Genomic DNA, 27,672 nt, shown 5'->3' with positions numbered 1-27,672 from the left:
TTATGTTTTGTTTTGTTTTTTTTTTTTGTTTTTTTTTTGCTTTACGTCGCACCGACACATATGTCTTATGGCGACGATGGAATAGGAAAGGCCTAGGAATTGGAAGGAAGCGGCCGTGGCCTTAATTAAGGTACAGCTCCAGCATTTGCCTGGTGTGAAAATGGGAAACCAAGGAAAACCATCTTCAAGGCTGCCGACAATGGGGTTCGAACCCACTATCTCCCGAATACTGGATACTGGCCGCATTTAAGCGACTGCAGCTATCGAGCTCGGTCCTTTATGTTTTCTTATATATATAAGTGATATGAATAAAGGAGTGGAATCGGAGGTAAGGCTTTTTTGCGGATGATGTTATTCTCTATAGAGTGATAAATAAGTTACAAGATTGTGAGCAATTGCAACGTGACCTCGAAAATGTTGTGAGATGGACAGCAGGCAATGGTATGTTGATAAACGGGGTTAAAAGTCAGGTTGTGAGTTTCACAAATAGGAAAAGTCCTCTCAGTTTTAATTACTGCGTTGATGGGGTGAAAGTTCCTTTTGGGGATCATTGTAAGTATCTAGGTGTTAATATAAGGAAAGATCTTCATTGGGGTAATCGCATAAATGGGATTGTAAATAAAGGGTACAGATCTCTGCACATGGTTATGAGGGTGTTTAGGGGTTGTAGTAAGGATGTAAAGGAGAGTGCATATAAGTCTCTGGTAAGACCCCAACTAGAGTATGGTTCCAGTGTATGGGACCCTCACCAGGATTACCTGATTCAAGAACTGGAAAAAATCCAAAGAAAAGCAGCTCGATTTGTTCTGGGTGATTTCCGACAAAACAGTAGTGTTACAAAAATGTTGTAATGTTTGGGTTGGGAAGAATTGAGAGAAAGAAGAAGAGCTGCTCGACTAAGTGGTATGTGATTGAAATAATAACATTAAGTTATTTATTAGACCACCTAATCAATACAAAATCGTCTTGGATGATTTACATAAATTTGTTAACTAATAGTGGTACATGTTTCGCCTTCCCTGAAGGCATCATCATCCATAGTCTTAACCTTAAATTCAAAATAAGCGTCTAAATAACATGTAATAATGAAATGAATTTTAAAATCTTGAAGAGATTTGAAGTAAAATAACATTAAAAATAACAATAATGGTTTAAAAATACAATGTGATGAGATATAATAGTGGAAGTATTTACAAAATTAACATCAGAAGGCTGCTAAAATAAGTGCAATGGATAAAACAACAGATTGTTATACAACAAGTAGTAAGATTGCATAAAAATAAAGTTGATAGTCTGGCGGTTATAATTAGACGATGGCGAAAAATCGTATATAATCAAAGTAAAGAAGAGAGAATAAAAGTCAAAGTTAGTCGAGAGATCCGAAGTTAATCATAATCTTGAAGATAAAAGACGAAAGTCAGAGGCATATGGTGAAGTTGTAGAACACGTTGAGGATATGAAGTTGTAGAATAGAAGTTGAAGAACAGTTTCAAATAGGATCTCTATGGATCATCTCAAAATTTGAAGTAATGCTCAAATGTTGTAAATTGTGAGTTTGTAGATATTCTAGTTGAAAAAGCATATAACAGTGGAATCTGTAAAAGGAAGCAAGTAACGTAGAGTTAATTGTGTGAAAAGATATTTGAAATATTGAAGTAGAATCGTGTGCATTTACCATTTGACGGTGACAAAGATAGCTTGTAACATTATGAGTTAGAAGTATTTGCAACAGTAGACTTCTTGCTACGCGTGTTATAGCTGAAGGTTTGTGCTGAAGGGGGATCTGTTTGCGTTGACGTAACTATTGGAGGGGGGCTGCTATTGGTGGGAGGGAAGGAAGAGAGTGCATTACTGCGCGTGTTGTATCGGTGTACGGCTATTGGAGGGAGCGATGTTATGGTGGGTGTGGCTATGGGTTTATTGGTTGTATTTGAATTAGAGGTACTAGCGGCGGGGGGAAGGGAGGAGGGTATATTAGCTGTAGGGGAGGTGGGAACGCTAATTGATGTGAGGTTGAAGATTTTTAAGAATATGTTGGTAAGGGGAGTTGATTCTCGTAATAAAATAAGAATCTGTTCATACAAGGGGCTTTTTTTTATCAATAGTGTCATTTAGGTTCTTATCTTTATTAAAATGTTGGTCGAGGAAAATAAATAAGTTTTCATATTCTGTCATGAGTTTACTTTTATCGACTCTTTTTAGGATATGGAGGTCTTGTTCTATTGTGGTGAATTTATGCCCTTGTTGTGTCTTTGGTCATTGTAATGCTCGGCGTATCTGGTGGAGAAGCTGCGGCCAGTTTGGCCAACATAAGAAAAATTACATGTAGAGCATTTCAATCTGTATATTCCTGATCCAGAGTAACTATTGTCTGTGATGTTAATAGAGTTGTGATTGAAGAATAAATTACGATTAGTGTTTTTTGTTGTGTAGGCTATTTTTATTTCGTGCTTCATTAATGAATTGGTTACCGGATAAATGCTATGGTTAGTGAACGTGAATTTAGCATATTTTGGTTTGACGGGTTTCAATGGAGTTAAATTTGTAGCTAGCTTCAGCATGGTTTTATTAATGACTAGCAAGATACCCGTGCTTCGCTACGGTATTATACTAAAATTTATAATTGAATGCTTATTGTTTTATATATAATCCGCCGAAATTCGCGATCTGAATCTTTTCCTGAGAGAATCCGCCAAAATTCGCGATCTGACTCGTTTCCTAATAGATTACGGCCAGTTTCCTCCCATTTTTCAATCTTTCTTTCCAGCAATCGATTTCGTACTTCCAGATATTCCACCCGGTCACTTGGGCCCCTAAATCTGTACCATCTTTTCCTATAAGCATTTTTAATATGGTTCAAATCCTTCAGGAGATCCGGCGTTTTGTCCTCTTGGGTGCCCTGGCGGTACTGAACCCGCGGCCGGACTGCATTCTCAGTCATTACCCGTCCAGGACCCATTTCCAGCGCGGTCCTCACATTTGTCGACGGTCCAGAACATTATTATTATTTTTATTATTATTATTATTATTATTATTATTATTATTATTGATCTTCTGGACTCCACAGCAAGATGCAAGACCGCTACTTGGCGATAAATTACATCTGCTGCCATTGTCATTGTTGACAATGTGACCAGCACCATTGTCGCGCGTAGGCAAGTGTGCGGTATTTCTGGCGATACGAATGACATACTTCCGTACATTATTGACCTTATTATGGAGGTGAACAATTTGACGGTCAATCTCATTCCTATCGTTTATTTCAAATGTGTTCAAAGTTTTATTTATATGCCAGGAGAATCTACTCTAATCTAAGAACGTTCTCCGAAGAAAAATATGGCTGTTGAAAACGAACCCCAGGGAAGATTAAAAATGATCGGTTTATGATCAGAATAAGTACATCGAAAATCTACAGCCTGTTTCCAGTCATTCGACAGGGTCAGGAATGGAATGAATAAAGCCCCATCTAGCGGCGACAATAGGAATTATGCCGGCTGCCGAAGTACTCCTCTGGGGCAATGATCGATGAATGACAAATTAAATGAAATATTGGACAGTGTTGCTGGAATGAATGATGACAGGGAAAACCGGAGTATCCGGAGAAAACCCTGTCCCGCCTCCATTTTGTCCAGCACGAATGCCACATGGAGTGACCGGGATTTAAACCACGCAACCCAGCTGTGAGAGGCCGGCGCGTTGCCGCCTGGGCAACGGAGGCTCCTTATAAGTACATTATGAACAGAAAAATCAATTGGTCTCACCTCCTTTTACACCCGAACGCCGTTAAGTATATTTACACCCCCCCGCCCCCCAAATTAAAATAAGGTGTGTTTCTTTATGTTTAAAGGAGATTCCAAACACCAATGTTCACGTCTATTACCTTCAGTTTTGAGATATAAGTATCCCCATAAAAAAATTAACTTTTTTCACTTCCTTTCACACTCCTCCCTCCTAAGTGAATTTACCGGCCAAAAATACGTGTTTCATTAATAGTAAAGGATCTTCTAAATACCAATTACCACGACTCTAACTTCTTAGGTTTTTGATTTATGTGTCCTCATGAAAGGAATTCAACTCCTTTTCACTCCCGCCCCCCAAGATGGTTTCCCCCCAAAACGCGTTTTTCTTTATTTTTAAAGGAGATCGAAATACCAATTTTCACGTCTGTAACAACTTTAGTTTTTATTAGATGTATGTATTCTCATGCAATTAAGTCAATTAATTTTTCAATTCTTTCACCCCCCTCCCTTCACTGGATTTTCCGAGGTCTTTCTTTTCCTTTAAAGCAGATTCAAAATATCAAATTTCACGTCTGTAACATCTTCATTTTTGAGATATCAGTAGCCTAATTAAAAGAATTCAACACCATTTACAGTCACTTTTAACGCCCCCCCCCCTTCCACCCAAGTGGTATTTCCCAAAACTAAAAATACACGTTTCTTTATTTTTAATAGAGATAAAAAATACAATTTTTCATTTCTGTAACTTGTTAAGTTTTTTGAGATATACTGTAGAAATTCTCATTTCGAAATTTCACCCTTTTTAGTTCCCCTTAAGTGGAGTTTCCAAAAACAAATCACCAATGTTCCTTTACATTTACAGGATATTCCAAACACCCACTTTTTATGTCTGTAATATTTTACGTTTCTCAGATATTCTGTAGATATAGTCTTTCAAAAAATTCACCCCACCTTGTCACTCCTGTTTAACCGCCATTAATTGGATTTTCCAAAAACAAAAAATACGTGCTTCTTTAATTTTAAAGGAGATCCCATATAAAAATTTTCAGTTCTGTAATACCTTCAGTTTCTGAAATATATGTATCTTCATTAAAGGCATTCAACCCATTATTCACCCTTTTACACCCCTCCTATTGGCATTTACAGAAAACAGAAAATACGTGTAATTTATTTTAAAAGGAGATTCTATATACCAATTTCTACACCTATAAACTTTAATAGTTTTGAGATATAGATACACTCATTTTAAAAATTCACCCCCATTAATTGGATTTTCCAAAAACAAAAAATACGTGTATTTGTAAAGGAGATCCCAAACACCAATTTTCAGGTCTGTAATATGATATAAGTATCCTCATTAAAGGCACTCAACCCATTTTCACCCCTTTTCACCCCTCCTATTGGGATTTTCCGAAAACAAAAAAAATTGTTTTTCTTTATTTCTAATGAAGATTCTAAGTATAAATTTTTGCATCTGTAAACTTTAAAAGTTTTGAGATATAGATGCACTCATTTTAAAAATTCACCCCCCTTTTTACCCTCCCATTAATTGGATACTCCAAAAACAAAAAATACGTGTTTCTTTATTTTTAAAAGAGATCAAAAGTACCAATTTTCAGGTCTGTAATATCTTTACTTTCTCAGATATAAGTACCGGTATCCTGATTAAAGGCATTCAACCCCTTTTTCACCGTTTTTCACCCCTCCTATTGGGATTTTCTGAAAACAAAAAAATACGTGTTTCCTTATTTTTAAAGAAGATTCTAAATACCCATTTTTACGTCTGTAAACTTTTAAAGTTTTGAGATATAGATACACTCATTTTAAATTTTCACCCCCCTTCCCCCCCCCCCCTTAGCGACGGAATATCCAAAAATCCTCTCTTAGCGAGCACCTACATCTTAATATGAACATATCCCCAAAATTTCATTTCTTTATGTCCAGTAGTTTTGGCTCGGCGATGATGAATCAGTCAGTCAGGACAAGTTATTTTATATATATAGATTTTATCAATCATACTCGTGTTAAATCCATTGAATTTAGCTATTTCATTAATGAATAGTAATTCTTTCTTTAAATTAATAGAGGACATAGGGATCTTTAATGCTCTATATATTAAACTGTGATAAGTGGCTTTTTTATGTGAGTTGGGATGTAAAGAATCATTTTTTATGGTTGTTACATGGTTACATGTAAGTGGTATGTTTCGAGCTGTCAGCGGAGAAATGGCGTGGAATGACATTAGTAGACGAATAAGTTTGAATGGCGTTTATAAAAGTAGGAAAGATCACAATATGAAGATAAAGTTGGAATTCAAGAGGACAAACTGGGGCAAATATTCATTTATAGGAAGGGGAGTTAGGGATTGGAATAACTTACCAAGGGAGATGTTCAATAAATTTCCAATTTCTTTGAAATCATTTAGGAAAAGGCTAGGAAAGCAACAGATAGGGAATCTGCCACCTGAGTGACTGCCCTAAATGGAGATCAGTATTGATTGATTGATTGATTGAACCGCAGCAATTATCCTTAGCTAAATTTCAAAATTTGAATACTTTTCATGCTGTTTGTTACGTTGTTGCAACTCCGAGAAAAGTATTATTTAATATGTGATATGTTTCTTTTATAGCTTATAATGGTTACATGTGCATTTTTAGTTCCCGTTTATTTGTGGGGGTTTTATTTCATGATGTTTGCCTTTGAGAGCTGCCAATTATCTCTGAGAAGGCATCTGAATGTGTTCGGTATTATGTCCGTCATGCTGAATCTGTGTTTTGCTGTTCGAAACCTGTAATTGCCTGAACTGTTGGAGGAAATGGTAAGTCACTGTCTATAACAAATTCTTTCAGTTTCATTGTCAATTTCCATTAAGTTTTCTTTGTGACAAGCCTTCTGCTGACCACGTGCTTCCTTAAAGTTATATTATCACATTGCATGTACCGTGTTTTGATTTAAGTCCTGTTTATTTCAATGTGTGTTCATTAACTTAGTTTCTTCGATCCGTGTGTTTTGAATTATTTACAATGGTATCGGAATACACAATTGGCATGTTCGACAATGGGATCGAATCTGGCACATGGGTTGTAGTCAGGGTGACCAGGTAGTGAAACATTATTATTGTTCTCAAGATGAAAGAATATCAAGATCAATTGGAATCTGTTTCTTCAGAATATATTTCCAAACCATGGAATATAACGGGAGTTTTTGACTCAATAAGAAAATATGCTCTGCCTTCTAGTTACACCCATTTCCAACAAAACATCAATGAAAGCCTTCATTTCACTCAATATAACCGGGCGCCACTGCTGTGCTCTGGCACATGGTGACAAGACATGACTTCTCAAAAACTGATTAGCATATCTGTTTGTTCCTGTAGTTATGAGGTTCCATAATTGAGCCGTGAGAACCAAATAAAAAGTACGCTATAGGTTTTGTGCCTGAAGAAGGGGCATGTCTCGGGCCTGGAGTCTCATAATAACCAGGTGAGGGTTGGTATTTCACATCTTGACCGACCTGAATTTCACAGAAAACAGAAAATTGTTGCTGTTGGATGTTGTTACAGCCGTCGTCATCATCATCATCAGTACTGTCACTCAAGACAGCCATTACCATTTTCACTGTTTACAGAAAAATAGCCATTATCACACCCAATAACACATTCATTTTCCTCTTCCTCACTTGTTGGAGGAATGAATTCCTCACCTGAGTCTTCATCACCCTGTTCTTCACTTAACTTATTAAGATATACAGCCAGTCCATCATTGTCAAAGAAATCACTTCTCCCATTATTTGCCATTTTACTCGCGCAGCACGGAGATCATACGTCGTAGATGAACACGGACTTCAGAAATTCAATGCATGGTAATGAATGAATTTATGCACTACCTAGCAGCGTAATTAAACATTACTGACAATTCTCTATGGACTAGACACATAAGATGTTGCCATATGACGCCCCAAGCTGTAGTAACTTGAATAGAAAAGCGCGCTATCCAAACAACAATATATCGTGGATGGCACTTTACGCCTACATATGTTGATGTTGATTGCCATAGGGAACCTGAAATATTTGTCCCGGTATGCACTAGCCATGCGTCTTGATGGGTGTGCTAAGTACCAACTGATGAGCCCAACTTAGCACACGGGGGCAAAACAATGGCAACCAGGAATGAGTTAACTGGAAAATTTATAATGTCCAATAACGGACCATTTATATTGGCAAGGGTTATGAACTTCATGTTGTTGGTCCGTATTGAACTGAGATAACATAAATTATGCAAAGGAGAGTTTTCCACCTATTCGATACTAAGTTGTGTTTACAGTGTTATTTACATTACATGGGACTAGTTTCAACCCTACTCAGGGTCATCATCAGCCATATTAAACATACACAATATTTGGCCAAATCCTAAAACATGTTTATAAGCAGTAAGAATCTTATGAAAATATAATTTACAATATAAAATGTGGTTGAATTAGGCAAGGGCTATGGCGCTCAAAATGTTGCGAATGAAAATGAAATATTACGTGTGACGTAGGTGAGTAATAATTAATACAAGTACACTAAACATGCTAAAAGTCTGGGAAAAAAGTACAAATGAGGTGCTCTGTGTTGTTAAAATTTTTTGGTATGATTATAGACTCACGGAATTCAGTAGTCCTGGTAATACATAACGGTTGTGGACCGAGTGCTATGGTACTAAGAATGAACACAATGTAAACTGACACATATAAAAATATACAAGTATCTACAATGTCAGGGTAACAAAATGTGTAGTTGATACTCTCTAGAAGAAGAGTCGAATATACACTGTATCAGCTTAAGCGGAGAATTTGGCACTTGGTGTATTAAGTAACCAAGCCGTGTTGATGGGCTGCATGGTTGATTGGTGGACTTGTGCAAAATGTGAAGTTTTTGAATTCTTGTTGAGAAGAAAGTAGACACTGCGCGTGGTGAAATTAATTGGTGGAATTCTCAGTTCATAGCGGAAAACAAATTGGACCTATTAAAATTGAGAAAAGCCAGTAAAAAGCAAAGTACGCGGAAAGACGAAAAGATTACCACAAAGTGAATGGACACTCACCTCGTGCTGCAGTGTGTGTCGCTTAGCTGATAGTGTGCGACTGGTGGCGGAAGGAGAAATATGGGCGGGGAGGAGGGCAGGCGCATGCGGGTTGGGTAGAGTGGAGGTGGCTTGAGAGGGGATGGGGGAGGAGGGGGGAATTTAAGGCGGAGCTAAAGGGTATGGGAGAAAGGGTAATTGTTTAGGAAAAGTACCTTTAATTAAACTTCAGATTGAGTTCTGGTTGGCTGAATTATTGTTTCTGAGAAAAGTGATAAATAAATCGAAAAGTATGTTGCGTTTCTCTGAGATTGGCGTTAAAATATTGGTCTAGGTGTATGTAGTAATTCTCCATTATGTTGAGTAAAGGACCCTTATTTGCTAATTCAAGGATGTCCATGTCCTGTTCGATATTGGTAAAATTATGGTTATAATCTTGCATGTGTTGGTTGATAGATGAAAACTTAATGTATTTTATTGCATTAGTGTGCTCATGGTATCTTATATTGAAGTTTCTTCCGGTCTGCCCAATGCAGGATTTTTCACAGTATTGCATTGGATCCTATAAACTCCTGATTAAAAAAAATTGCTGCTCTTGTTGATATGTGAAGTATTGTGTAAAACGTTCATGTTCTTATTGTTGATAAATAAATAAATAAATAAATAAATAAATGAATGAATGAATGAATGAATGAATGAATGAATGAATGAATGAATGAATGATGTATGGCCTCCAGGGAGGCCTGGTGCAGGTCTTTTGAGTTTATGCCAATGGGTGACTTGCACATCTGAGAGGATGGGGCCCTACCTAGGATTAATTCTGAAGATGAAGACAGCAGACACACCTAGCCCCGAGACAGAGAAACTGACCAATGAAGATTAAAATACCTGACCCTCCTGGGAATGGAACCCATGACCCCTTGGACCAAAGGCCTGTATGCCGACCAGTTAACCATGGAACCAGACACTTACAGGATAGTTTCAAGGAGATACAGCTGGATATTTTTGATCACACACTGAATATGAAAAAACAAATTACTCATTATTAACATTTCAAGGGTGAAAGGCTACATGATCTGGAAATACTCAAAGGAACAACAAAAGTACAAACATGCTTACCTCGGATCTGGTCCCATAAATCTCTCCATACCACACCAACCTGTAAGTAGGATGTCATAACAAACCATTTATACAAATGAAATGTGATCATGTTTGAGTTATGTACATAATCTAATATACGATAGGTGAGTTGCAAAATTAAGAGACACTACTCATCAGATGTTCTTACCTGCATCAATGTATTTTCTGCTTTTTAAGTCCCATTATTCAAATGGAAACAGAAGTCTTCCACTATATGTTCCAAAACTCTTCAGACCGTCTTCAAATATTATTATTTGGTCTTCTCGTGATGCAAGAAAATATCTTGGAACGTGAATCTCAGGATTTCTTTCTGCTATCATTACCAATGTTAATACTTTTTGTAACATTTAGCAAAGACTAAGAGACAACTAGCTATTCGCTATAAAACTCGCTACACTTTTACTTCGATTCTTCATACAAAAGGACCAACTACTTTCATACATAATGTAATTTGGTAACACACAGACAATATTTAATGCATGCAACAAAGGCATCCCACATGGGTGGGAGGAGGTGGAAGAAGGGCTTTCTCCTCCTCTGAAGCCATAACTAGAAAGGACAAAGAGAAGAGTTAGCAGCCTTTGTCAGCAAGCAATCATTTCTGTAACAGTAATACTGTAGTGGACAAATTAAATTTCTATACTACTCTCAGCTATCTGATGATAAACTGTATCAAAATATGACTGGTAAAAGAGTCACACATATCTTTTCAATTTATAACAGTTATGGGCAGTATTACTCTCTCTCTCTCTCTCTCTCTCTCTCTCTCTCTCTCTCCAGCAAATGCCAATAGTGTTATTTTCCAAGCATAACATAAAAATACCTCAAACATAGATATGCACATCAAGATGATGTTTCTGAAGATTTTAGTGTGAAAGGCAGAATTATTTACATGAAATGTGGTCTAAGAGAACAAGTTGACATGAGATGGATAGAAGAGGTCACTAATGAAGTGAAAGGGTGACCTGGAAAGCTGTGCCAACCCAGTCTATGGATTTATGATGACACAATGACAACAACAAGAACAGAAACAGAACAGGAACATCTCAATAACAAATCTGAATGAAATCACTCTTTGAATCATAGATGGTTATTAAAATAAATAAAAGTACGCACTAACTTACTTTCTGTAATTGAGCAGACACACACACACATACGCACACACATGCACGCATGCACACACGCGCACACACACACACACACACGCACGCACGCATGCACAAGGTAATTACTGTTCAATGGCAGTGGAATAACAACATGCCTTCTACCGTAAACTCAACTTCAAATGTAACACGTTTTTAACACGTTGAACACCATGCCTCTAAGGTAGCACTGGGGCAGACAGACTGCCATATTTTGAAGGTTTTAAAAAATGTAGAAATTAGTAGGTAGGTTGCAATATTTTAACACAACCATATCATTAAAAAAATTGAAAGTGCCTATTTTACAGATTAAAAAATTGCATTAAGATAAAATATATTACAAATTTTCCAACAATATGCCTTTTACTAGAAAAAAGTCCCAACGACAAAATTGGACCCGGATCATCTCCCTCTGCTTTTGATCCAGTGTCATTAAAAGTCTCTACAATTCCACAATCATTCACAGATCCACAATAGTAAATCACAAACTGAACACTTTGCACAATGAAAACAAAAGAGTGAAACTGTTGGCTTTGAGCAGCTGAAAGTATTGGAGTTTAAAAGTGAACATGTGCATGAATAAGCTGCAGTTTGAGAAAACATGAGCACATAGATCATCTGTTGTAAAAGTTCAACAAAGTGATCTGTTTTCCGCCCGAGTGGTGTTAGCAATGTAAACAAATATGTGAGCCCAAGTCAGCCTCGGACGTGATCAGTCTACACTGTTACCCCACCCCGATACACATTAGGTTATGGTCTTCAATGTGTTAGAGAAGGCACTCACGTGAGCTCAACTTCAATTAAATAACTTTTCCTCAGAAATGGATCTCAGAAGTAACATCCAATTAAACGAACCACAGAACAATAGTCAAGAGGGCAGCTGTGCTGTTCCCTTGCTTGTAGATCAGTGCCATTACTAGATTCTTCAAATCATTAGGAACTTTATACGAATCTGGTGTCCAAGATGCCTATTTTACAATTTCTGGTTTTCTGACTTTTACGTTTTACCACTAATTTCTACACTATTCACACAATCATTGTCGTTCACTGAAGATCTACAGCATAGCTGCAGGAACCCACATGTGACGCTCTCCAGGAAACCATACCTTAAGTTGCACGACAAAATTCTATGCTACAAAGGAAAAAGGTATGAAAGGCAAGAAATTTTATTTTTAGATTTGAGCACTATTTGTTAAGCCTGATCTTTGAACTACGTGATGAAAGGAATGACAGCGACCTGATCATACGAAAAAGTCTTCAAAATAATCTTGGAAACAATCTGTACAATCTAATAAAACCATACCTTAAGTCTCGATGGGAATTTAACATTGGCAACTTAAGGTATGGTTTTTAAAATTAAGTTCCTGCATTGTCTTCTTGTACCAAGATACAAAAGATATGAAATAACCAGATAATGTATAGTTACAATTATAGACATTTACTTGGCTGCATATTTTATAACTGGTCATTTTAACTACGGTGGACTGCCTACACAGAAGCCCAGTCATAGTGCTAAGATTTGTTTCTTCATGTTGACAAGTGTGTCGCACAAAATAAAAATAATGTTATTATGAGGAGAGTTATGTCAGGTTTAAATGAAGAAGTAATGATTTCATACGAAATAAAGATTTCATACGAATTTTTTTTTTGACTGGACTTTTGGTCTCATTAGAAGGAAATACCACATGACAGATACTGTCTTGGTCATTTAAGATAGCACCGCTGAGTCTAAACTTAACAAAGCAGTCATCATCGGAAAAGAAACTGGCGAGCTGTTAACAAATATGCATGACTGGCAATTTGGTTGGAAAAGGGTTCCTTAGACCACATCTTTCAGTCATTTTACTGTGAAAAAGAATATACCAGAGGTCATTACGTGTCAAAAAAAAAAAAGGACTGTCCAACTGTAATTGAGAAGATTTGTGAGGCAGGTAATCTTCCTCAGAACCTACGTAAGAAGTTGGAAGGAAAAGGCACGACTGCAAAAAGGACGAAACATCTGTTCGACAACATCTGAGAATTACAACAATGTTTTATTATAAACCACCTATGTATTGAAAAGGTGGTTTATAATAAAACATTGTTTGTTGTAATTAAAGACTTTCAATACAGATTAAAAGATGAGGTTAGTTACTTGCAACATCTGAGAATACTGCACAGCAGAAACGAACAATTTGTTGTGCCAACAGCCATGCGACATTAAGGCTGCTGAACCTGGGCCAAGTAGTAAGATGCATTGTGTTCGCAACTGGAGAAGCCATACGCAGCTCCACTGTATACAGAATTCCAGGTATATAATAAATTAGTACTGTTTAAAAATATTAGGGAGCCTCATTAAAAATACTCCTAGAGCACTACGATATTCCAACCTATTGCATTCTATATCTAAAACCTGTGACAAAGTTCAGTGAATAGTCCTGTACTATCAACATAGATGAACAATGCACGACAGTGACCTTACTGTCCTTCGAAATAGTCCCCTCCCATAACTATGCACTGCTGAGATCGGTGATACATGTCCTAGAAACTTTGCAAGAGGCTTCCTTCGGGATGATGTTCAAAAGCCTCATCACGTTTCGTTGGATGTCAGGAATATCGTCAAATCTCTTTCCATTCATAGCGAGTTTGAGTCGTGGGAATAGGAAGAAGTCTGGAGGATTGAGATCTGGCGAGAATGGGGGATGTTCAAATTGCACCACCCCCATTTTTGCCATGAACTGTTTGAGGATATTGGCTATGTGTGGGCGAGCGTAGTAATGGACAAAAAGCCATGAACCCTGTTGTGTGTGCTGGGGTCGTAGCCTGCGTAGACGTTTCATGAAACGGGTCAAAATTTCAATGCACCGTGCAGCATTCAATGTCGTTCCCTCAGGTAGAAATTCCTTGTGGATAGTGCCTTGACTATCGAAAAAGGTGATGAGCATCGTTTTGATGCGTGACTTTTCGGCTCTGAACTTTTTCCGACGAGGGGATCCCGGGGAATGCCATTCCATGCTTTGCGGTTTTGTTTCAGGGTCGTACCTGAGACACCAGGTTTCATCCTCAGTGACAATACAGTTCAAGAAATTTGGTGTCGCATCTGCCGTTTCGACAAAATCCTGTGAAGCCTCTAAATGTGCCTGCTTCTGATCGTCAGTCAAGTGATGTGGCACAAGCCGAGAACACGTTTTCCTCTTCCCTAACTTCTGGGTAATGATTTGTCACATGGATTCACAGTTAATCTGCAGTTCATCCGCTATCGTGCGTAGTTAATCGCTGATCGTTTGTGATTTATGTCCTCACCTTCTCAATGTTTTTGTCACTGCCGGCGGTCGCCGGTCTTCTGCTATGTGGGTTGTCAGAAACACTATCCCGGCCTCCTCGAAAACGGGCGAACCACTCGTACACACACTTCAAGGACAGTGCTTGATCTCCATAAACACGTACCAGCATCACATGCGTTTCTTTCGGTGTCTTGCCAAGCTTAAAAAAAAAAACTGTATATTGATCTTTTGGTCGTTCATGTTCCTGTTTGCAGTTCAGAACCAACGCACTAAACAAGCACTGTGTCAAACATGTCCTACACACACACGATGCTCAAATGAAGAAAGTTGGGAGCAGGTGGTCAAAACCTGCTACTACGCAGGTGCAGCATTGCGTGTCACCAGTGTTGCCGGATCGACCGTTCTGACTTCATTCACCAAACTTTATGGTCACAGGTTGTATTTTAGAACTAACTCTCATTAGTCCTATTTTCCTTGCTTTATGAATATAGTTAAATCACTTTGGACTAATCATTCAAATCTTGCAAATCAGAATTTAACAAAATACACCAGGTTATCCAGTAAGTAATGACAAACTTTTCAAATGTGTCACATTCAATTTACCTACAGCATCATTGTGGTTCCACACATATGAATTAGCAAATTCTGGCCTGGATTAATCGCTTTGGTCTGGGGTTTTTGGAGGTTTTTCAAACATTCTTTTCTCTGCAACCATTACAGTTATTTGTGAAATTTTTTTTTACTTATACTGTATTGACTTTCCACACTAATTTTGTACACAAATGTCAAGCACAGCTTGCAAAGGTTATTTTCCTATATTTTTTTGCTAATGACCCTGTTTTTATTGAAATTTAAAAAGTAAACTGAAGGGTGTTGTTCATATTTTTTTCACAGAAACAAACAAGAAAAACCACAGGTTAAATGGGGCAATGTTATTTTATGACAAACAGTACGAATAAACAACATACAACAGAGAACCACTAGCATTGCATAAAATGTCCAAAATTACACTCACATCTAGCACACCTCTATACTGCACAACCATATTTAGAGAAAAATGTCAGAAATAATCATCCAAGTTGTAAATATCACATATTACTGACTTGGACAGTAGTACGGCCATACAGTGACATATAACCTTAAACAAAACTTCATGGAATCTTGTATGGTGTGCATAGTTCATTACTGATTTTAATGTATTGTCAAAGCCTACTGCAGGCCACGTTAGCAGCATGACCAGAATGTAATAACTGTTGCTGTGGGCTATGTTCGCACTTAGACCAAAATGTATTATAGGGCAATTAAGGTGCCACGAGCTGGTATAATACACTGATCACCGAGCTCGATAGCCGCAGTCGCTTAAGTGCGGCCAGTGTCCAGTATTCGGGAGATAGTGGGTTCGAACCCCACTGTCAGCAGCCCTGAAGATGGTTTTCCACTGTTTCCCATTTTCACACCAGGCTGTACCTTAATTAAGGTCACGGCCGCTTCCTCCCCACTGCTAGCCCTTTCCTGTCCCAGACAAGAGCTATCTGTGTTGGTGCGACGTAAAGCAACTTGAAAAAAATACACTGATCTACTCGTATAATTCACAGTTGTAATGCTTATACAATACACAAGAAATCAATACTTTGCAAACGACATAGCTAGACAAATTCATGAAGTTGTTGAGGCATGGAGCTAGGAGGCAACATGTGAACATACTCTTTGTTAGTGGCTGGAGAATATTTGTCTTACAGTTCTCAGTCTGTAAGATAAGGAGAGCCATGGACAGCAAATTCTTGAATATCTATCATGAAACTCGACGAACAGTACCATGCAACAGTATCAACTACTTCCAAACATCTCTACAAATTAGCACAGTGAAGAAATCAAATAAGGTATGTGGTTGCTATAGAAAGAATCCCAGTTGAGATTCACAATAACAGTGATTACAATGCAACCAATGATGAAAAGTGGGTCTTGCATAAAATCTCTTCAGTAATATGGACAGACAGTGAGATTGTAGAGAATCAAACAACACTGTAAATCAAATTTCGCTACACAGAAAATTCTGTTGACAATATGATGTGTGGGATATCAGAAAAAAGGAAATGATAAATAACCAGTGGGTAAACTGGCAAACCAGCCTCCCTGCAACAATTTACGTAGAAACCACCAACAAACCTACGATCACACCACAGACACCACCCCACAAGAGAGAACTAGTAATAGCAAACTTATATACGAACACAATGAGATCCTACAAAAGGGAAGTAGAACTTGACACTGTTCCAAAGGAAAAGAAATTCAACATCTTAGACCTCAGTGAAGTAAGAAAAGTATGGGAAACCATAACTGAACAAGAGAATGGCAACCTATTCTGCTACAAAGGGACAATACTAGGCCAGAAAGGCATGGGTTTCACAATAAAAAACGAAGTGAAACATATGGTAAACGCAATAATTGGAATTTCGGAAAGAATAATGGCATTAACTTTACTCACAAACATATCCAGAATTACAATTATCCAAGCATAATGCTCCCACAATGACCAGTACTGAACAAGAAATAGACGATTTCTACAAACTGCTGGAGAATAACATGGAGAAATACAAACCACCAACGAACCTTGTCATAGGGGACTTAAACAGCAAAGTAGGCTAGCGCACACCAGGTGGAAAAGAAATAGTAGGCCCATGTGGCTATAGAGAGCGAAATGACAGAGGAGAACGACGGTTCCAACATAAAGTGAAAATTGTCAACTCGTTCTTTAAAAAGAATCTACAATGAAGATGGACATAGCAGTCATCCGACGGGAAAACATGCAATGAAATGGACTACATCCTCAACACTGGACTAAATAAGGTGGTCAAAAACCTAAAATTCATACAGATCACAGAATAAGAGCAGTAATGAAGGTCAACAGCAGGTGTTACGTTCAGAAATGAGCAAGGCCAAATATAAAAAAGGATAAAACACTGACCGCCAAGTCGGTGAGCTCTACAACAAACTGGAACGATGCATACTAGAAGCAGGCAACTACAGCATCGGAAGAAAGGAGACTAAGAGGACCAAATACAACCTAAAGCCATCAACTATCCCATGCACAGAACAGAGAGAAAAACTTCAAAAAAGGTTCAACTCAGCCAGAGCCAAGGCCAATTATAAAGAGCTAGATAGGGTGATAAAAAGAGAAATCTGGAAAGATATACGTGAACACAGCAACACAATAACAAGACAAATACTGGAAACCACAAAATCTACCAGAAAAGTGAAGAGAAATCTAACCAAAGGGAAACAATGGATGTCAGGAGACAAGAAAGCATCAGGGAACAGTACGACAAAAAAAGAACAGAAATATTTGAGCAAGCAACAAGTTTCTACAAAACACTATGTAAGAGCTGCCATCAGAACACAACAACAAGAAGCAAGCAAGACATCAGACAGCAAGTTCCCCCAACACTGCCAAGCGAAGTAAGGAATTCAATTGCAGAACTGAAGAACAGGAAATCCCCCGGTTAAGGCTGCATCTGGAATGAGTTCATAAAGGAAGGAGAGGAACTTCCAGTAAAAACAATCACAGCAATTTTCAGTAACAACCTGGAAACAGAAATCATTCCAGAGCAATGGAAATCAAGCACAATCATCCTACTACATATGAAAGGACCAAAGGACCATCTAAACAATTACAGACCAGTAAGCCATATGGCCAGTCTGTATAAACTGTTCTCTAAGACAATAAAACTAAGGCTGATGAAACGACAGGATGAGAACTGACTGTACATAACCTTTACTGATTATAGCAAGGCATTCAACTCAGTGGAAATATTCAAGTGTACACCACGCACTAAACAACGAAGGAATAGATTCTAAATACATCAACATTCTGAAAAAAATCTACAGTCAGAGTCTTGCCAAAGTGAAGACCGAGAAAGAGGGGCAACCCTTCCGTCTAGGCAGAGGAGTAAGACAGGGCGATCCCATCACCCCCCAAGCTATTCAACAGCATGCTGGAAGATACATTTAGAAATTTAAATGGGACAATAAGTATGGCATAAAGATAAATAGAAAGAGACTGATAAACCTAAGATTTGCTGATGACATTGTGCTAGTCCCAAGCTCCCACAGAGAACTACAACAAATGCTTATCGAACTAAGTACAACCGGTAAAACAGTAAGCCTTACAATGAACTACAACAAAACAAAAGTAATGTCCAAACCCAATCACAACTGATGGAAATGCACTGCAATACAATGACAAATATATTTATCTAGGCCAACTGATCTCACTAAAAGAATCTAAAGTGAATAACAACTCAGGCTTGGAAGGCCTTTTGGGGACTGAAATTCAGCCTGCTGGATAAATCATTCAACACGAAACTCACGACTAGACACACTCAACACATGCATCATTCCCGTATTGATTTTGTACCTGTCAGACTTCACACTTAACAGTCAAGCAAAAGAAAGAAATGTCCAAGGAAAATGGAAAGGATAATAATGGAAATATTGATTGATTGATTGATTGATTGATTGATTGATTGATTGATTGATTGATTGATTGATTGATTGACACAGAGTTCCAAACAAGAGACTCCAAGAAATTACGTCTTCAGAGATTGTTGCGCAACAAACCGCAAGAGTAAGGTGGAAATGGGCAGGACACGTAGCGAGGCTACACCAGAACAAATGGGCACAGAAGATAGTGAGATCCCTACACAGGCAAGAAAAGCCATGGCAAACCAAGAAGATGGGCAGAAAACTTCAGGCAGCTACTAGGGCCACACTGGACCAGAACAGCACGATACATGATACCAGAAGGTTTTATTACCCATTCTTAAGTCATTCCATGTCACACTAATGCAGAAAGGTTTTTAACAACATTTAATGTCACACTAATGCAGAAAAGTTTTTAACAACAATGGGATGAAAAATGGGCAGGGAAGGAAGCAGATGTGGCCTAAATTACAGTACAGCCCTGTAACATGCTAGGTTTAAAATGGGAAACTACGGGAAAACATCCTCAGGGGTATCGATGTTTGGGTTCGAAGCAACTATCGCTGCTATATGACCAGTGGTGTTTAGCTAACTTGCATGGTCTACTGAAATGTCTTTGGTAACAGGGTTATGAATGAGCAGTTGGGTGGTTCTCCTCATTCCAAGATAGTAGGATCCAGTCCTAATGCAGTTAACTGGTATCTAAGGGTGCTTAAGGGTGAAAGAGTCCAAGGAAAATGGAAACACAAAACTCACGACTAGTGGCTACTTGATTTACTCATACATTAATTAACCCCTATCAGAGCATAATTCCAGCATCCTGATATATGTTTAAAGTCCATGGGAGATATTAAGCATATATAGTAAAACCTCGTTAAGAAGTTTCTGCAGGGGACAAGGAAAAGGAATGTGTTAAGCGAGAAAACGTACTACTGAATACACAAATAAAAACTATCCAACAGGGATATGGAAACACTAGATATGATTTTTTCAGACATAATACAATTTTACGTCATATATCCGCGGGTACAGTGAAAACTATGAGAAGAGAATATTAAAAGGTGTGAAAACCATGAGAGAACAAATATGGAAACTTATTCCGCTGGGGCTTATAAAATAATAGTGCACTGAAAAGTGTTAAAAACACCACACAACAAATGTGAAAACATTTGAATGGGTCCCATAAAAATATCCAAGTATTACGAATGTTAGTAAAAGCCTATATTATCTGCACACCCTAGTGCTGAATCAGTCGACTTCGGTTATCTTCGAGATTCGTATTGGCAACCTTTGAAACACAGACTAAGAATCGCTTATGATTCCTGTGCGACATCTGGCATACACTTTACGTACTCGTACTGCTGTTGTTTACACAGCAAAGCCAAACTATAGAATTCATGCTAGGAACACGTTTTGCATCGAGAAATGTTATACAGTATTATATATTGTGTGACACAGTTGTTGGCGTAAGATAATAAAGGTTTAGAAAATTCATATCAATCGATCATATTATCGATTCAATTCAGATTTAATTTCCATTCAGTTGGCAGTATTACCGGAACCGGCAGTGCTCCCTCCTTACTCCTCAACGCAGTACAAAAATCTATCACTAAAAAGTGCGCGTACAATATTTTGGACCAGTTGGTTATTAAACTTTATTTTTCTGGTCACACACTTGAGCAATGAATTAAAGGTTATACACGGCCATGTGCGACCGCGACAGAATGATTTTGGACGCCATTTTGATTCGAACAAAACTTCGACCGACCAAGACCGATTCAAGGGATCCAGTCGTATCTGGAAGGTGCGAGTTTCAACATTCATGCCAACTCTGCGCGCTTAAAGATGTAGATGCCAGTCGACTTGCTGACAGACTTTGTCTTCATTAGCAAGGAATTTCATGACTTTTCTGTATCCATAATTAGGCTATCACAAGAGATATGAATATTGAATTTTGATGAATATCACAAGAGAAATATGCACACGGTCAATTTCACACGATTATGTTCCAGATGTGGGCTATCGTGTGGCAAATATTCGCTACCCTTCACTGTACAACTAAACACGAAATACATTTCTAACTTCTGAATGGAATGCAAAATACAAGCACAAACAGGCTCATTGTGTTATTCTGCAGTTTCACTGTTAACCGGCATGCAAAACTGAGCATTTCTGAGGCTAATGGCTTGCTCCTAAAGGTGCAATTTATCCTGTGAAGTTCAGAATTCAAGGCCCTTTCCCATCATCACATAACTGCGGTGGGAGGGTCTTACCCGAGTTGGAAATCACGCTCCTTCCACAAGGGATGACAAATAACATTTTCAGGGCTAGGAAGAATGTGATCATACTAAACGGTAATAACAAAAATTCGTGATGTGATAAGTGATGTATTTTTATATAGATTTAATACAATGAGAATCGGGACTTCGAATTTTACGACGTGCTAAGTGGGAAAACGTGTTAATGAGGAACGCACTAATGAGGTTTCACTGTAGTCGCTTAAGAATAGAGACCTCGCATCTGCAATAATTCCTAAATACAGTTTTATTATTTTGTTGCTGTTACACAAAGCCTCTGGACCATTCTGTGGAGATCATGTAACAAAATATGCAATAGAATTGCTTCAAATGAACCAAAACCACCCCCTCATATTTTTTATATATTATGACACCTAAGTGCGAACTGAAAATCTTGAAAGAACACACTATTTTGTATCAATCAATCTGATAATCTTAAGTCAAAGAAGACTCAGAACTAGAACAAAGGCTCCAATCAACACTTACCTACACCAAGGATGAAATTACAACGAACGTACTGCTATCGATGCCAGGATTTAAATCTCTAATTTTAAAATGGCACATGATGTCCAATGTACTTTTATATATCCTAGATCTCCATAGGATAAAATCTAAATTACTTCTCATAAGGAACAATAATACTTGAGCATATTTTCACAGATGAATGCTCTCGGGAATAAGGCTGTCTCTTTCATGAGTTGTGTGATAAGTCCAAGCAGTCAACCAAGTTGTTGCATGACCTTTTATATGGGTCTCCGGTAAAATTAAAAATTAAAGATTGTGCCAATGGATGTTATTCCTTGGTTAAGGTTTTACTATCCTTTTAAGGAGAACATTTAGAGCTGATCAACACAGTTAACAATTCATTCTTGCTAGTTTTAAGATTTATTATTCAGAAGGGTTTCACCACAAAGTGCAAGATATGTTTTTTCTATCCTATCAATACAATGAATATATTCAGGCATTCTAGAACCAATCCAGATGTCACTTGGTAAAATAACAATCTGATTATTACAATAACCATTTTGAGGCGAGGCGAGGCGAGGCGAGGCGAGGCGAGGCGAGGCGAGGCAAGGCAAGGGAAGGGAAGGGAAGGGAAGGGAAGGGAAGGGAAGGGAAGGGAAGGGTGTTGTATATACAACATCGTAACTGGCGTAAAACCTTTAATTATTATGTTTAATATATTTTAATTATATTTTATTAAATGCTGAATTATCTTTTATTAAATGTTAATAATAACTAGTACATGGTTTCCCTGTAAATATGTATTATAAATCTTTATAACCTCAAATACGTATTGTGTATACATTTAACCTCAAAATCTATATAGTCGAAAGCGGTAGAAAACTCTATAATGTTCGTATGTTAGATTTATTGTACTATAATTTGGTATATATGAAGGGTTCTGGAAACTTACTGTAAGGTTTATTACCCAGATATATGTAGAGACATTAGGAATGTTGTAGAGATTTCCATGTGTATTGGTAAATGGTAATGAAGGTTCTAGCTGGATCCATTACTGGAGTACTCCATTCAACTAGCTAGTCGACCGATGTTTCGAGTGTGTTCCATCAGAGTGTTGTAAGAACCCTTCCAGAAATCGAGAATTCTAGATGGTTGATCGAACAGTTTATATATCGAACTGTCAGCGTTGGACTCTTAGTCAGGTTGGACTCGAAGGCAAGTGATGGACTGCGAGTGACTGTTGGGCTCCGAGGTGGAGTCTGTGTGTTCAAGAGACCATATGTTATAGTGCACGAGTCAGTGTTGTTGATATCTGTACTTGTCAGAATCGACTTCGGGGTACTCCGCTAACAAGTGTTGTAGTGTTACTTGCTACTGTGTATAATTGTGTGTGGTGACTTACAGTGACAATAAACTAATTTACACAAGTGAAAGTGTTCTCGTGTGATATTTATTTCCATTAAATAAAATAACTTTCTAAGAGAAAAAAATATCAACACTGTAAAATAAGGCTGAATTTTGGAAAGAGAAACTACTATAATAGTATATTATCATGTATGTAAAAGGTGAGGTTAAACAGAAGAATTCTTCACCCACTGTAAATTTCAAAAGGTTTACCTCCAAATCCATTTCTTTCAACTTGTCTGCATCTTACCTGATAAATATAATCAGAGTCAGTCTTGAGAGAAGAGAATGACTGCTGATGAGGAAGGGACACAGTGTCATCTTCCATATTGTCATCTACTTGGGCTTTATATGAAAACATAATGCTTGGTTGGGATACCCTGTGAAAAAAAAAAAAAAATACATTTTTTAAAAAATTTAAGTTGAAACAAAATTTTATGATCAAGGTGAAAATTTGTTTAAAATAAACTGGCATATTTTGATCATAATACATATCATTGAAATAACAAGCAGCGAGCATTATGAAGATATTCCTGAATCTTCTAGTTAAGCTACAATTATACAACTTATGCTGTCAACCTTATTTTTCATTAAATGTAACAAAGGCTTTTCAGTCTGTCAAACACACAGCAAATACAATGTAAAATTATAACACTATAAACATATCTGTAAAATACACACTAACATACTAACATACAAAGAATATATATATACAGACTAGCAAGATACCCGTGCTTCGCTACGGTATTATACTGAAATTTATAATTGAATGCTTATTGTTTTAGATATATAATCCGCCGAAATTCGCGGTCTGACTCGTTTTCTATTAGATTACGGCATGTTTCCTCCCATTTTTCAATCTTCTTTTCCAGCAATTGATTTCGTACTTCCCGGGCTAGGCTCAGGTATTCCTCCCGGTCAGTTGGGTCCGTAAATCTTTGCCATCTTTTCCTATAATCATTTTTAATATGGATAAAATCCTTCAGGATATCCGGCGTGGTGTCATATTGGGTGCCTAGAAGGCACTGAACCCGCGGCCGGACTGCATTCTTAGTCATTACCCATCCAGGAGCCGTTTCCAGCGCGGTCCGCACATTTGACGACGGTCCGGAACATTATTGTTATTATTATTATTATTATTATTATTATTATTATTATTATTATTATTATTATTATGTGTTGCTGGAATGGATGATGACAGGAAAACCGGAGTATCCGGAGAAAAACCTGTCCCGCCTCCGTTTTGTCCAGCACGAATGTCAGATGGAGTGAACGGGATTTGAACCACGGAACCCAGCTGTGAGAGGCCGGCGCGCTGCCGAGGATCCTTATAAGTACATTAAGAACAGTACAATCAATTGGTCTCACCTCCTTCTACACCCCACCGCCGTTAAGTTTATTTACCGGCACCCCCCCCCCCCAAAAAAAAATTAAAAGAAGGCTTGTTTCTTATGTTTAAAGAAGATTTCAAACACCAATGTTCACGTCTATTACCTTCAGTTTTGAGATATAAGTATCCCCATAAAAATTATTTACTTTTTTCACTTCATTTCACACTACTCCCCCCCCCCCCTCAGTGAATTTTCCCGCAAAAAATACTTGTTTCTTTAATAGTAAAGGATCTTCTAAATACCAATTATCACGACTCTAACTTCTTCAGTTTTTGATTTGTGTGTCCTCATGAAAGGAATTCAACTCCTTTACACTCCCGCCTTCCAAGATGGTTTCCCCCCAAAACGCGTTTTTCTTTGTTTTTAAAGGAGATCCAAATACGAATTTTCACGTCTGTAACAACTTTAGTTTTTATTAGATGTATGTATTCTCATTCAATTAATTCAATTAATTTTTCAATTCTTTCACCCCCCCCCCCTTCATTGGATTTTCCGAGAATACGTGTTTCTTTATTTTTAAAGCAGATTGCAAATATCAAATTTCACGTCTGTAACATCTTCATTTTTGAGATATCAGTAGCCTAATTAAAAGAATTCAACACCATTTTCAGTCACTTTTACCCCCCCCCCCCTCCACCCAAGTGGTATTTCCGAAAGCTAATAATACACGTTTCTTTATGTTTAATAGAGATAAAAAAATACCATTGTTCACTTCTGTAACATGTTAAGTTTTTGAGATAAACTGTAAAAATTCTCATTTTAAAATTTCACCCCTTTTGAGTTCCCCTTAAGTGGAGTTTCCAAACACAAATCACCTATGTTTCTTTAGATTTACAGGAGATTACAAACACCCACTTTTTACGTCTGTAACATTTTACGTTTCCAAGATATTCTGTAGATATAGTCTTTCAAAAATTCACCCAATTTGTCACTCCTGTTTAACCGCCATTAATTGGATTTTCCGAAACTAAAAAATGCGTGTTTCTTTATTTTTAAAGGAGATCCCATATACAAATTTTCAGTTCTGTAATATCTTTCGTTTCTGAGATATATATATCCTCATTAAAGGCATTCAACCCATTTTTCACCCTTTTACAGGAAACAAAAAAATACGTTTTCCTTTATTTTTAGAGGAGATTCTACCTACCAATTTTTACATGTGTAAATTTTAAAGTTTTAAGACATTTTAAAAAATTTACCCGCCCCCCTTTTTACCCCCCAATATTTGGATTTTTCAAAAACGAAAAAATACGTGTGTTTATTTATTTTTAAAGGAGATTCTAAATACCAATTTTCACATATATAACCTTTAAAATTTTTGAGATAGATACACTCATTTTAAAATATTACTCCCTTTTCACCCCCCCCCCTAAATTGGATTTTCCAGAAACCAAAAAATACGTGTTTCTTTATTTTTAACGGAGATCCCAAACACCAATTTTCAGGTCTGTAATATCTTCAGTTTCTGATATATAAGTAGCCTCATTAAAGGCATTCAACCACTTTTTAGCCCCTTTTCACTCCTCCTATTGCGATTTTCCGAAAACAAAAAAATACGTGTTCCTTTATTTTTAATGAAGGTTCTAAATACCAATTTTTACATCTGCAAACTTTAAAAGTTTGGAGATATAGATTCACTCATTTTCAAAATTCACCCCCTTTTCACCCTCCCATTAATTGGATTTTCCAAAAACAAAAAATTACGTGTTTCTTTATTTTTAAAAGAGATCAAAAGTACCAATTTTCAGGTCTGTAATATCTTCAGTTTCTGAGATATAGGTACCGGTATCCTGATTAAAGGCATTCAACCCATTTTTCCCCATTTTCACCCTTTTTCACCCCTCCTATTGGGATTTTCTGAAAACAAAAAAATACGTGTTTCCTTATTTTTAAAGAAGATTCTAAATACCAATTTTTACATCTGTAAACGTTTAAAGTTTTGAGATATAGAGCAACTCATTTTAAAATTTCACCCCCGTTTTCACCCCCTTAGCGAAGGAATATCCAAAAATCCTCTCTTAGCGAGCACCTACGTCTTAATATGAATATATCCCCAAAATTGCATCTCTTTATGTCCAGTAGTTTTGGCTCGGCGATGATGAATCAGTCAGTCAGTCAGTCAGTCAGTCAGGACAAGTTATTTTATATATATAGATATGTTTATAGTGTTATAATTTTCCATTGTATTTGCTGTGTGTTTGACTGACTGAAAAGCCTTTGTTACATTTAACTAACTCAACACTGGAAAACATGGCTTCCTTCTTAACAAATACTTTTTCATTAGGTTATAAAATGCTGCTGCACAATAACAGTTTACATGTCACATACTTTTTTTCCTGGATCATCAGTGTTCTTAATTGAACGTTTCAGTTTTGAGCATAAACTGCAAATATTGGAAGTAGAAGAGCAAAATCCTATGTTGAATTTTACGGAAATCCTTCTAAGCACTGTCTTCGACACTATATCACTAAAATCTGCTTGAGAATCATTTTCCATAATTTTGTTATATTTAGATTAGTATCTAAATAAGCCCCTTTTTCCTTCAAGAGTAATACCTTTCTGTGATGTTAATTTCTTAATGAATTCAGACAAAACCTACCTTTAATGAATGGAAAAACAAGATTTGCAATCCCACCTATTTTTCAGTAATGTGCTCCATTTGCTTACACTTATACAGAAACTATACAGCAAAAACTCTCCTTACGGACACCTCTAAGATGTGGACCCCTGATACAGACAGAATTTTATGTTCTTACATAAATCTTAGTCGAAGAATAATAATGTTACCCCTCTTGCAGACACTCCCAGATACAGACACCTATTCCACAGTCCCAAAGTATGCTTTTACCTCTTCACTAAGGACACAAATAGAGTGAAGATTAAATTGCATGACAGTGCAGGCTTATACATCTCAAAAGACTTTTGAATACAGATAAATTCAGTGCACTACAGGTAATTCCTGGAAATGTATGTGTGCCTAGGCTGTACATGGTAGCCCGCTGGCTTTAGTAGGGATTTGAAAGGTGTGTCATAAATCTGTTACTCTTCATTTAAACATAGCGAACGGCCGTAGCCGTGTTGAAACACCGGATCCCGTGAGATCTCCGAAGTTAAGCAACACTGGGCGTGGTCAAGATTTGGTTGGGTTACCACTTGCTGTTAAGGGAATGGAGGAGCGGAAAGGAACTGGCTACCCTGCCATACGTAAACTCCGGCTCAGGCACACCTCTGCGGAAGTTCGGACCTGTCTTCGGGCAGAATACACCCTTACCTTACCTTTCATTTAAA

General features: G+C 37.4%; 1 protein-coding gene across 2 annotated transcripts in view; it reads right to left on the bottom strand.

Moving 5' to 3' along the window:
* LOC136863850 (transmembrane protein adipocyte-associated 1 homolog) overlaps window positions 1–27,672 on the bottom strand; it is a 312,496-nt gene that overhangs the window by 126,464 nt on the left and 158,360 nt on the right. For both annotated transcript variants that reach the window (XM_067140184.2, XM_067140185.2), the window contains exon 7: window positions 23,244–23,373. In XM_067140184.2, the coding sequence (XP_066996285.2) occupies window positions 23,244–23,373 (130 nt within the window). The remainder of the gene's footprint in view (window positions 1–23,243; window positions 23,374–27,672) is intronic.

Source organism: Anabrus simplex, chromosome 2, assembly GCF_040414725.1.
Source record: "Anabrus simplex isolate iqAnaSimp1 chromosome 2, ASM4041472v1, whole genome shotgun sequence".
NCBI lineage: Eukaryota > Metazoa > Arthropoda > Insecta > Orthoptera > Tettigoniidae > Anabrus > Anabrus simplex.
Note: the sequence above shows the minus strand (reverse complement) of the source record. Positions and strands in the feature narration are given on the sequence as shown.